The following is a 12302-nucleotide window of genomic DNA, read 5'->3' on the forward strand; positions in this document are numbered from 1 at the left end:
ACAGTAAAAAAAAGGGACGTCAAAGGTGAGAGAGAGGGCAATGAACATAAAACATAAAAAAGAAGAGATTCGACATTTGAAACGACAGCTTTGGAAGCTTTTTGCATGCTGCGAATGATTTGCCAGCTGTCATTACTCTTCCTCCCTCCCTCGCATCGCCATCTCCATTCAGAGCAATCTATTCGAGTCACTTGTGCCACACTCGTTCCACACAATTCGCAATGCCCCGTGGACATATTAGAGAGTCATAAAAAATACAAAAAAAAAGAACAAATAAAAGTTAAATAACGAAATGTTTGAAAAGTTTTCGTCTTGCCATTGTCACAGACGATTTCAGACGATTGTTATCTCGAGTTGAAGTTGAAGTTTTTGGAGTTTCGAGTTGTTTTCAAGTGTTGTTCTAGTTAATTTCAAACGCTGGCAAATGAATCAAATCTTTGACCCAATGTTGTGCTCTGTTTTATTTTGTTGCCCCCCTTCCTCGACTTTACTTTTTAATATGCAGCACTTAAAAGCCGCTTAATATTCTTCCGCATTGCTTTGGCCGCATTCAGAGGCTGCGCCACAGTCCACTGCGGTTTGGGTTATGAACCAAAAATGTATTCACGTATAGAAGAAATGAAAGCCATCCAAACAGCATCCTCCATCCTCTTTCTCTCCCTCTCTCACTCTCTCTCTATGCTTTCCTAAGGAAATGCAACTAATTTCGGGCAGTCTGCATGCAAAATTTGCACACACAACAGCAGCTGCTCCTTCTACTGATGTTGCTGCTGCTGTGGCTGCTATTGTTGCTGCTTCTGTTGCTGTTGGGAATCGCATCGCAGATGGGGCGAGATCCTGTGGGCCTGACCATGTCAAGTAAATGAATATATGAGTATGCCATACGAATAACTGCAGTTCCTCAAAACCAAGTCAACATCCTTTTTGGTTAGCTGCAAACGGAGGCTGCATTATTATTATTGTTGCTCTGGCTGTTGTTGTTGCTGCAGCTGCCGCCGCCGCTGCTGCTGTTTGCTTAACACACTTCCACTTCACTTAATGGCCGCTGCAGTGCAGCACATAACGCTCACACACACACACAGACACACACTTATACACTCACATATGCAAATGTATGAATGAAGAATGCTAAATTCGAGGGGCGCTGCAAAAAAACAATAAAATTGCTTTGAAATTGCAATGCTTTTCTACCTCAGACTAGTAGTCTGGGGAATTTTCCTATTCTGAAAGGCAAATTAGGTCTCTTACAATTTTTTATAATTATTAAATTATACATTTTTATTATACATTCTAAGATTACTAACATATACGCTAAGAAACAGTTCAGCTCTTAAATTGGCGTTGCTCGAAAAATATTTTAGAAGTTTCTTTGAAGATTTTATGTAAAGCAAGAATATGTTTTGTTATGAATCAAAAAACTTCCTTTAGTCTTCTTTTATTATTTAGATATCTGGAAGTGGCGGAAGTCGACATTTAATTGTTCATCCATGAAAAAATTGAACAGTATTCTCAAAAAGAGTCTTAGGTTTTTATTTAATTTAATTGTCAAATTCATGAGTTTGCTTCTTGTTTTTAAAATGTATCTTTTCATTATATATGTATATACATACGTACGTAGCTGTATATCTCTGTAAATGTAACAGTACCTAGTATTAATTTTGTAAAATAGTCGACAGTAAATTTCAAGAGATTTGTATCATTAGCTTTTACATTTTCTGACCATTTTTCTTGCAACTTTTTTTTTTGAGGGGGGAACTTTTCAAGCACACCTTGTGTGACATTCACATTTATGTGAAGTGTCTAGTGTCGTAATAGATCGCCAGCCTCTTCCTTTTTGCCAAGTTCTTATCTGTGTGTGGAGCGAGTTGCAGACGCTCTGCTTAGCTTTGCTTTGCTTAGCTCTGCTTTGCTCTGCTTGACTCCTGCCTCGACTCCTTCAATGCTGCGCTGCGGGCGTTGTTAGCCTTAGCCGCCTGGCCTTAGTCCTGGCTACGTTGCGTTGCGTTGTCATTGTGGCATTCTTCTTCTTCATCTTCTGGTTCATCTTCTTGGTCGTATTCTTCAGTCGCTGTTGCATGCTGCACTACGACCACTTCCTGTTGCGGCAGTTCACATTCTGTTGCACGTTTGTTTGTATTGTAATTGTCTGTCGTGTGGCAAAATATGTATGCACAAACAACCAACTCGTCGTCGTCGTCGTCGTCTCATCTCCCATCGCCCCTCTCGCCTTTTGGCTCTTGGCTCGCTCACTACTATGTCTACAATCGTTGTGTTTATTGTCGCTTGCTTCGACTACAGCTTCTGCTGCTTCTGCTTCTCATCATCCTGCTTGTTGTGTATTTTTGCGGTTGCACACAAATATACTGGAGAGATGCCTGGCAGCCACTAGCTGTACACATAATGCAACGACACAATGTGTTGCTGCCTCTGCTGTGTTGTTGTGTTGTTGTGTTGCTGCCTCGCCTCATGGCTCCCAAATTGTTCCATGTCGCTGAGGTCATGTCCATGTCGCTGGCGTCGCCGTTGACGTCGATGATTTCTGTTGCACACCACCAGCAGCAGCAACAGTGGGGGTAGACAACAAGAACGGCGACGGCGACGACGACGGAGACGTCAACTCAAATGGTTTTCAGTTGTTTCAGCTGCCAAGTGCAGTGAGGCAGGCGGGCGCAGCTGTTGTTGCTGCTGCTGCAGCGGAATTGCAGCTAGAGCCAAGAGCCAAGAGAGCAGCAGCAGGAGGAGCAAACAATTGTAAGCTCTGACAGTTAACAACAATAACAACAACAACAGCAACAACAACAATGACAGGGTTAAGCGTCTTGCTGGTCCTGCGCCTGAGCCTGACCTCCAAAGGCGAATGTCCTCCTGTTACTGTTGCTGTTGTTGCCAGGCTCGCTCACGTACAACGCGCACTTTGCTGACAGATAATTGCATTGCCCCATTGTGCATGTGTCTGTGTGTATTTATGAAACCATTTCCATTTCCGCTCGGCAATAAAACTCCAACACGGTCACTAATCTGCGCCTCAGACGACCGACCAAGTGTCATTAATTTTATTTTTCTGTGACATTTTCCGATTATATGCGGATTTGCTGGCTGCCAACTGTCGCCTCCTTGCAACTTTAGCTTCCCTTCTCCCCTCTTCTCCCGCTTCAACTGCTACTGTTTATGCACAAGTTTTGCAGTTTTACACTTGGCTTGTTGTCCTTGAAAGATTGCTGTTGCCTTAACAAGTAAAACAAATAGGCGGACTCGACAACAGGCGATAAGAGCTGCCAGCTTGTTCCACTTTTTCATCATTTTTACACGTTGGTGTTGTTGTTTTGTTGTTGCTACCTTTTCGTTAATGTTTGCTCAATTTAAAAAGTTTTCTATCGCCATTTGCATTTGCACGCACATTCGCTCGTGCTAATGCAACAACAAGAACAATACCCAGGCAGCTGGGCGGCGCCACCAACAGCAGCAACAAGAAGAAGAAGAACTTAGGCGTCACTGTTAAAGCCGCTGCCAAGTGGCAACAACGCATTTGCATACGCACCGTGGTACAAAAGTGAACGACGTCAATGAAAACTTTTCAATAGATATTTTGCAGCTCGCTCTTCTTGTTGCTGTCCGAAAAGTTTGTTTAGTTTTTTGTTTTTCATTTACTTTACTTCACCACCTTTTTTTGCAATTTTAATTTGGTAATGCAGGGCGTGTATACTCGTAATTGTTAGTGCTTCAAAAGGACAATTCATTGTCCTGTATTTCCGCCTCTGTTTGTGTGTGTGTTAGTGTTTTATGTGACCAGCGAACTTTTGTTTTTGAAGCATGCAATTTGATTACGTACGCAAATGAGTGGGGCGTGGCAAGTTCAACTTACACCAGCCACAACTGAAATTGTTTCCCAATTAGATTGTACACTTCCATGGGCAAACAGGCGAACAGGCAACTTGCAAGTGGCAAGTGGCAGAAACTGTTTTGAAAATAAATGAGGAAACCTCAACTAACCACATGAAATATAAGTTACAACTTTCATTAAGTGCAACTCGACAACTGTCTCTACTATCAAAAGCAAAAGAAGACTGCGTCGGAAGCCAGTAAATTATTCACGAACACAACGCAAATAAAACAACTGGAAAATAAATGAATAACTAAATACTGTCAGTCACTGTGCGTAGGAGTTGAAGATACATATATACGAGTATGCAGGCAGGCAAAGTGAGCGCACAGAAAACTTCTCTTATTACAAATTATAATTATATGCTTTGCTACAAATTCTATTTTTGTGCTTCGCCCCCCAAACTCAAACTGAAACTTTCGAGAGTATTCAAGTTACTCAAAACATTTTACTCTTGATTGACATTCATTGTCAAAATCATAATCACAAAACGAAAACGAAAATATTTATATCTCTGCACTGAATACGAATTGTTTTCACTTTCCATTGACAATTCTAGCTAAGCATATAATAATACCGAGTAACTACATAAATGAGTGCACTGTATTGTCAATTTTTGTATTTATTCATGCGTGCCTTCTGTCAAATTCAATACCACAAATTACTCGAGAATCCATTTTGGAACTCGAATATTCATTCATTGTATTCGATATATGTATATGTCTGGCATTCCATGCAATTGTTTCTTAATTAATTAAGTTACTTATACGCACCGTTGACTGTCTGCCTACCATATTGCAGCATTAAACTGAGAGAAACTTCAGTAGAAAATTCACTTTATTGTTATTTGTATGATTATTATTATGCGAATATTTAATGCTGAATGCAATGAATAAAATTTCACAAACTATTTGCTTAACACATTATTGTGTTTATTTTTGAAATTGCTTTATCAGACGAAAAAGAAGCGAAGTGGCATTATTAGTTTTGTTCGCTTTTAATATCATATCGATGCTAAGTGAGGTTTATTATTTTAAGTGTTAATCATTAATGTTTATTTAATAGAAAAGCACTCAAGCTAAATAAATGGCATAAATAAATGTTAAAATAATATCATAAATAATGTGTGTTTAGATATTTAATGCTTACTTCACTTTCTACTTTATTTTACTGAATAATATAAATACGAAGAAGTCCGAAAGGAAGTAAACGTATGTTATGTATTAGTATTTTTAGAGGACTTTGTAATACTAAATTTACATTAAATTAGAAAACCTTAACCTTATCTAACATAAATTTAGTATACAAAAAATACTGTAAAAATACTAATACACTTATTTATTATCTTTCGGATGGTTTTAATGTTATGCAAATTAAGTTTGTTACGTTAACAATGTAGTATTTTTTATTATATAAAATGTAGTATTTTTTATTATATTAAATGTAGTATTTTTTATGCAAAATTTATATTAAAATATATTAGTATTGTTTGGAGGAAACATCATGTATGTTCATTCAATACTTAAAACCAAATCACTATTTACATCAATTTAAAAAATCATAAAATCTGAAAGATATGTTTTTATTTCATTAAATATTTTGCTAAATGCATTTTATGCTTAATTTAATTTTAAAATTTTCCTCTTGCTCACTTCAAATTACAGGGTATTTGACAGTTTTAGCTACCCAATTGTTTTCCGCTTTGCTTGTTTTTCAAATAAATTTATTTGTCAGTTGTCTGAATTTAGCTCAACTTAATTACTTTGCACAATGAGTGGGAGGCATGTGGCATGTGGGCACGTGGTGCACGTGGCACAAAGAGATCCAATTACGGTTAGTATCAATGCCATTTGAAGGGTCAACTGCTAACTGTTAACTGATTTTGTTTGGCCGGCTTTGGCACAATTACGAAATGCCACGGTTTTATCTACAATCTCTCTCTCTCCCACGTTCTAAACCTCGTCGTTGCTCAAATCTCGAACAATCGCCAGTCGGCAATCGTGCAACAGTATCGATGTGGCACACGCCTGCAACTGGCAGCTCCAATCAGCGTACTTATAATCGTAATATGATGGCCATTGTACTCGATAGTATATTTTGGAACTGTATATCGAGTTCTATCTCTATCTCTAAACTATATTTGTGTGTGTGTGTGTGTATATCTGTGGTTGAAACATCAGTTAATTGATTTGGTTTACGACATGCGGCATGCAGCATTTTCGCAAATATTTTTTTAATATGCTGCAACGGTTACCATACAACAACACTCGAGCATTTTGGCAATTGGCCATCAAATTAGCCCACTGTGCCACATTTATGAATATATCAACGAGCCTGTGAGTGTCTGCGCTGCCGCTGCAGATCTCTTCAAGTGCGATTGTGTGAGTGTGAGTGTGAGTGTGCGAGTGTGAGTACATATATGACTATGAGTGTGCTCATAAAGCAGCACAAATAAAACTGTCGACGATTGTAAGGCGCACAACTCACACACGAACTGAGAGACAGACAGACGGACGGACAGACAGACACACGACACACTACTGTGGCATGTGGCAGCCACAAAGGCAGCTCGAGGGGTGTATGGTAAAAAATCAGTTGAATTGCCAACCAAGTAAGCAGTCAAGGAGGAGGATGAGGAGAAGGAGGAGCAGATGACACGAGAGCGGAACGAGGACAAGAGCAGCAACAGCAGCAGAAGCAGAAGCAGCAGCAGGCGATGCAATTGCGCTGTGCCAACTGCTGCACTGGCACAGGAAATATTATCCGCATTGCCAAAGCATCTTAGCCAAGTCAGAGCGAAAAATACACCCATCGAGGGAGCAAGATAGAGAGAGAGAGAGCGATAGAGAGTGAGAGGGAAACTGACTGTGCGGGCAGGACAAAGCGTAAAAGCGGCCAAGTGAATTTCTCAAATACAAATTCAAATGGCAAATTGACAAATGAACCTTCAGAGCATTTTACGTTTTCATTGTGAGCATATTTGTGTCTCTCGCTCTCGCTCTTTCTCTCACTCTACCTCTTCCTCGCTCTCTCCCTCGTTTATGTATGTGTGTGTAGGTAATTCAGGCATTCGCAGTTTTTGCTTTTGCAGCATTGGGCAAATTTCGCATTTGCCTCATTTTCAAGCTCCTTTACTTTGAAGCGTAAACAAAAAAAAAAATGGTAGAAAAAAAATACTGAAAAGGCGAACAGAAAAGGGCAGGGGGAGGGGGTAAAAAATAGGGAACCATTCGACGGGCTTTTGATGCTGATTTTGTAAAGATGCCTTTGACTGCTGCTGCGAAGAGTGAGAGAAAGAGAGAGGCAGAAGAGGGGAGGAGGAGGAGGTGCACCTCATTGTTGTGTTGTGCTGTTGTTCTGTGTGGCACAAGTGGCATGACTTAGTCCATTGGCCTTCCTCCCCGCCTTGCATCCCCCCCGCTGTGTTCGCCTTAATCCACAAGATGAACAACAAATTACAAATTGTAGTTGATGGGCGATTTTAAAGCTGCCGCCGCCCATAGGCCGATTCCATTGACCATTGTTTGGCATGCCATTCACTGGACGAGACTTGGTAAATAGAGATTACCAATAAGCCAACTACAATTACAATCACAACAACAACAGCAGCAACGACGACGACAGCAAACTACACAATGCGCATTGTTCCTGAAAATGATTCTCTGTACCTCAGTTCTTCTTTTTTTTTATGCTCTCACTTGAGTTTAAGAATTTAAGCAGTCGAAGAAACTTTCGACGGAAGGCTAAACTTCTACAAAGCTCTCACCAAATGGCCGAAATAGTGTTGGCCATTTGGCGCTTTTTGGAGTTGTGCTGTGATTTAAGAGCAGTATAAATCATAGCTGACAGCGCTTTGAGTTTGCTAAGAAGTTATTTAATTATGTTTGTTAGAGAAGATTTTTAAGCTAATGAATTTTGATGATTTTAAATTAAGAGCTAAGAGCATGGATTTTTATATCTTTGAGCTTCCTTAATGTTTCAACAAGTTACTTACTATTAAATGTATATATTAATGATGCTTTACTGCTCTTCAGCATTATTTAAAATGTCGAACTTTCATAACAAGTTCATTTATGTTAATGCAATTAAAACTTCAACATAACACGTTTATGGGAAATATACATATTTCTATCTGTAGGATTATTTAGTGATATTCAACATCACTTTAGCATACTATATATTAAATATATGATGTGTATATATCTAAAAGATACTTTAATGATATTCAGCATCACTTTAAATGAATAACTATTAATATTTATTGAATTTATCGTATATTTAAGCATTACAAAAGCATAAACTAAGAACCACACTAAAATTTTAACATGATACTAATAAGCAAAAATAAATAAATATCTTAAGGGCGTTTTTCTGACGTTCCTTGAGTTGACTATTTATATCATTTGAGTTCCTTCAATGACTATTTAATAAATGAATTAATGTTAACAGCTCTTTAAAACTCTAGCTAATTTTAGCTTCTTTTTTCTCTCCCCAAACTAGCCATTTATTTGCGTCTCAGCACTGCTGAATGTGTGTGACGTGCGAAGAAAATAAAAGGCAGAAGAAGGCATAACAAGAAAAATCAATAGGAATCTGTCGTAGTCGAGTCGAGTCGAGTGAAGTGCAGCGCAAAATTTCCCTTTGTGCCAAAAAGTAGCTAGAGAGTGGCGAGTAATGTGTAATGGAGACCTTTTTGCCAGCGACGGCAACATGATGTGAAACATGGCAATCGAATCAGCCAAAGCCATTTAGAGTCATCAATTGGCGGGGTCGCGACCACCGCCGTGTGGCAAGGACGCAGCGGGACAAATGCACAGCATGGTGGCAGCAAAATGTAGAAGCAGCAACAGCAACAGCAGTTGGATCTGGAGCTGGAGCTGTTGGAGGAGCAGAAGCAGGAGCAGAAGTAGAGGAGTGCGACTGCCAGGTAAGTTTTGTGCTAAAACAAAAGCGAGGACCAAATGTCGTCAATCATTACACGTTTTTTTTTTGTGCTTTCCATTCCCAATATTTATTCTCTGTGGAATTCGTTGTCTCTCTTTTATGCTCTATATATATTATTTTGTCGTTCTCTCTGTTGCAGCCTGGTGGCAGCTGTTGTGGGCCTTGTGCTTCGCCTGCCTCATCGGCTGGGTGTGGGGCGATGACTGGTCACAGAGCTGCGCTTCGAACTGCACCTGCAAGTGGACCAATGGCAAAAAGTCGGCCATCTGCAGTTCGCTGCAATTGACCAGCATACCAACAACGCTGAGCACTGAGCTACAGGTGCTGGTCCTCAATGATAATCACATACCATATCTGAATCGAGAGGAGTTCTCGGCATTGGGTCTGCTCAATTTGCAGCGCATTTATTTAAAGAAATCCGAGGTCCAATACATACACAAGGAGAGTTTTCGCAATTTGAAGATACTCGTCGAGATTGATCTGTCCGACAACAAGCTGGAGATGCTCGACAAGGACACGTTCATGGGCAACGATCGTCTGCGCATTCTCTATCTCAATGGCAACCCACTCAAACGTCTCTCGGCGTATCAATTTCCCATCTTGCCCCATTTGCGCACTCTCGACATGCACGATTGTTTGATCTCCTCGATTGATGCCATGTCGCTGGCCAATCTCAATCAGCTGGAGTTTCTCAATCTCAAGAACAATCTTCTTGAGAGCCTCAGCGAATATGTGTTCCAGCACATGACCAATCTAAAGACACTCTCCCTGGAGGAGAATCCCTGGCAATGCAATTGCAAACTGCGTAAATTTCGCACCTGGTATGTGAGCAGTCGCCTCAGTTCGGTGAGTCTCGTGTGCAAGGGTCCGCCATCGCAAAAGGATCGCACCTGGGACAGCGTAGACGAGGAGTTGTTCGGTTGCCAGCCGCGTGTGGAGATCTTCAACAACGAGGAGGCAACCAACATTGACATTGGCAGCAACACAACCTTCAGTTGCTTGGTCTATGGAGATCCGCTGCCCGAAGTGAGTTGGGAGCTGAACGGGAAGATACTCGATAATGATAATGTGCTCTTCGATGCGGAGAGCATCACATCGGACAAGATGTGGAGCAATCTTACCGTGTTCAATGTGAGCAGTCTCGATGCTGGCACTTATGCTTGCACTGGCAGCAATCTTGTGGGTTCGATGACGCAGAACATTAGCATTTACCTCAGCGAAATTGTGCAGCATGTGTTGGTCAAGACACCGGAGACGTTTTGGTACTTTGGCTTGATCATGGGCATCTTTGGCACCGTCTTTCTGCTCATTGCCATCTCGTTTGTGGTGTGTTTGTGCAAGCGCACTACGAGGCAGCATCGACATGCCAACAAGGCGGGCGTCAAGTCGAGCGTCAGCTTCAACGATCAGGAGAAGAAGCTACTCGACTCGAGTGTGACGACAACAACCAACGATCGCGGCGATAGCTATGGCATCGACAACAATCCCAGCTCCATTAACAAAACGGATTCATCGCTGGGCTTCAATCAGATCGAAATACATGCGGTGGAGAATCATCGCTCTGGCTTAGGATTGGCCATGAGTCAGCATCAGCAGCATCAGCAGCAGCAACAGCAGCAACAACAACAGCAGCAGCAGCAACAAGCTGGCAACAATCAGGCGGCAGCTGCGCAGCATATGCGACAACAGCTGATGACTGTCAAGGATCCCACCTGTGGCCTAATCAGCGTGCCCACCTCGATGGCTGGCTACCAGCATCAGCATCAGCATCAGCTGCAACATTCCCATGCGCATCCCCATCAGCTGCAGCACTCGCATTCGCATCAACATCCCGGACAACTGTCCGAGGAGTTCCCGCTGAACGTGGGCGTCTTTCCACCGCCGCCGGAGTTCTGCTCCAACATTGTGCCGAACCCGAGTTTTGGCAACATTTTCATACGCGTCTCGGTGACGCAAGACATGTTGGATGGCGCCGACATCAACATGTATCCCGATCTGCTGAATATACCCAAGCGACTGCAGGATGTGCAGTGCACAGCTGGCGGCGATGCTGCCGCCGGAGCGGGCAACTCCTCCACCTCGGGCGATGGCCAAACTGTGGCACAGTTTGCCACCTTGCCACGCCACACCACACGCCGTGGCATACTCAAAAAAGATCCCTCACTGCAGCAGGCAGCAGCAGCGGCAGCAGCAGCGAATCTCTATCCACACGACGAGATTGTCACCTACAACATGGAGACGGGTGGCTACCACAGTGGGGCCGGTGGCATGGAGCTGCCGCCCCCTCCACCACCACCCGCTGTCACTGCAGTGGTGCAGTGCCATCATCCCACAACAGCAGCGCCAGTCTCGTCGGCGAATTGCGCCAGCTGCATCAACAATGCGCCATCCTCCTCCGCCTGCAGCACGCCACCGATTGTGGAGGCGACGCCACTGCGACCGCTGTGCAAGAGCAGCACTGGCGGCGGCGTTGGCGGCGGTGGCGTCGACAGCTCCGCCTATCCCAAGTACGACAACATGGGCAGGCGCATCACGGCCAGCGGTGGCCTGGGCAACTCCACGTTGTCGCTGCCCGATGAGAACGAGACGCTGTTCAACGAGTCGGAGGAGCAAACGCATCAGCCATCAACTGAAGACGAATCCTCGCCAGATCACGAGCTGCAGACGACGGAGCCAGCGCCTGGAGTGGACAAAGGAGGTGGCGGCGGTGCTGGAGAGTTTGTGTCCCTCTAGTATTACGGCACGCAGGTGTAAATAGCGAGAAAAAGAGAGAGAGAGAGTAGCGCCACCTGCCGGTCAATAGATTGTGCTACCCAATCAACCCAATAATAAAGCAAAGCGAAGTTAGATAGAAGAAGGGATAAAGAGAAGAGAATGAGAAAGACGTCCCCAATTTGGCAATCCTTTTGTTCATATCATGTACTAGATAAAAGGGAACTCAATAAATTGTGTTCTTGCAAACCTGACACAATCTATTGACTGCCGCGATCCAAGAGCAATTTAAGCAGCATTAGAAAAACCAATCCCCAGAAAAATGAGAATATGAGAATGTTATGTTAACACACAAAAAAAAAATGCAGCAAGGATTATTAATGATGATTTTATTCAACTCTTATGCTCATAAGTATTTTGTAGATTAATTAGTCGTATAATCGTACATAGCAAAAAATCCATGGTATCCCAATTCCTAAACTCACAAACACATGCTAAATCAAAAATAAATATATATATAAAGTAGTTGTCTAATTTTGGTAAATGGTAAATGTTTATAATATTGCCTAGCGGTACTCATCACTCACACACAATTCTAGACCAAAATCTATTCTCCATAAGGTGTACAAAAACAAATCGGTGGAAGTCGAAGAACCTTTTTGGTTTTTGGTTAGACGATTAGCTTTCGACATTAAAGTAGCGAACACACATTTGCTCATTGTATAATCCCCTCCGTAGCCAGACTTAAGCATATATATATATCTAT

At 42.3% G+C, this 12302-nt stretch overlaps 1 protein-coding gene across 3 annotated transcripts in view; it reads left to right on the forward strand.

Moving 5' to 3' along the window:
* LOC127566168 (uncharacterized) overlaps positions 1-12061 on the forward strand; it is a 64152-nt gene extending 52091 nt beyond the window's left edge. For all 3 annotated transcript variants that reach the window (XM_052007924.1, XM_052007926.1, XM_052007925.1), the window contains exons 2-3: positions 8381-8807; positions 8964-12061. In XM_052007924.1, the coding sequence (XP_051863884.1) occupies positions 8690-8807; positions 8964-11557 (2712 nt within the window). In that variant the 5' untranslated portion in view covers positions 8381-8689 and the 3' untranslated portion in view covers positions 11558-12061. The remainder of the gene's footprint in view (positions 1-8380; positions 8808-8963) is intronic.
* Positions 12062-12302: the final 241 nt, after the last annotated feature.

This window comes from Drosophila albomicans, chromosome 2R (genome assembly GCF_009650485.2).
Source record: "Drosophila albomicans strain 15112-1751.03 chromosome 2R, ASM965048v2, whole genome shotgun sequence".
Classification (NCBI taxonomy): Eukaryota; Metazoa; Arthropoda; class Insecta; order Diptera; family Drosophilidae; genus Drosophila; species Drosophila albomicans.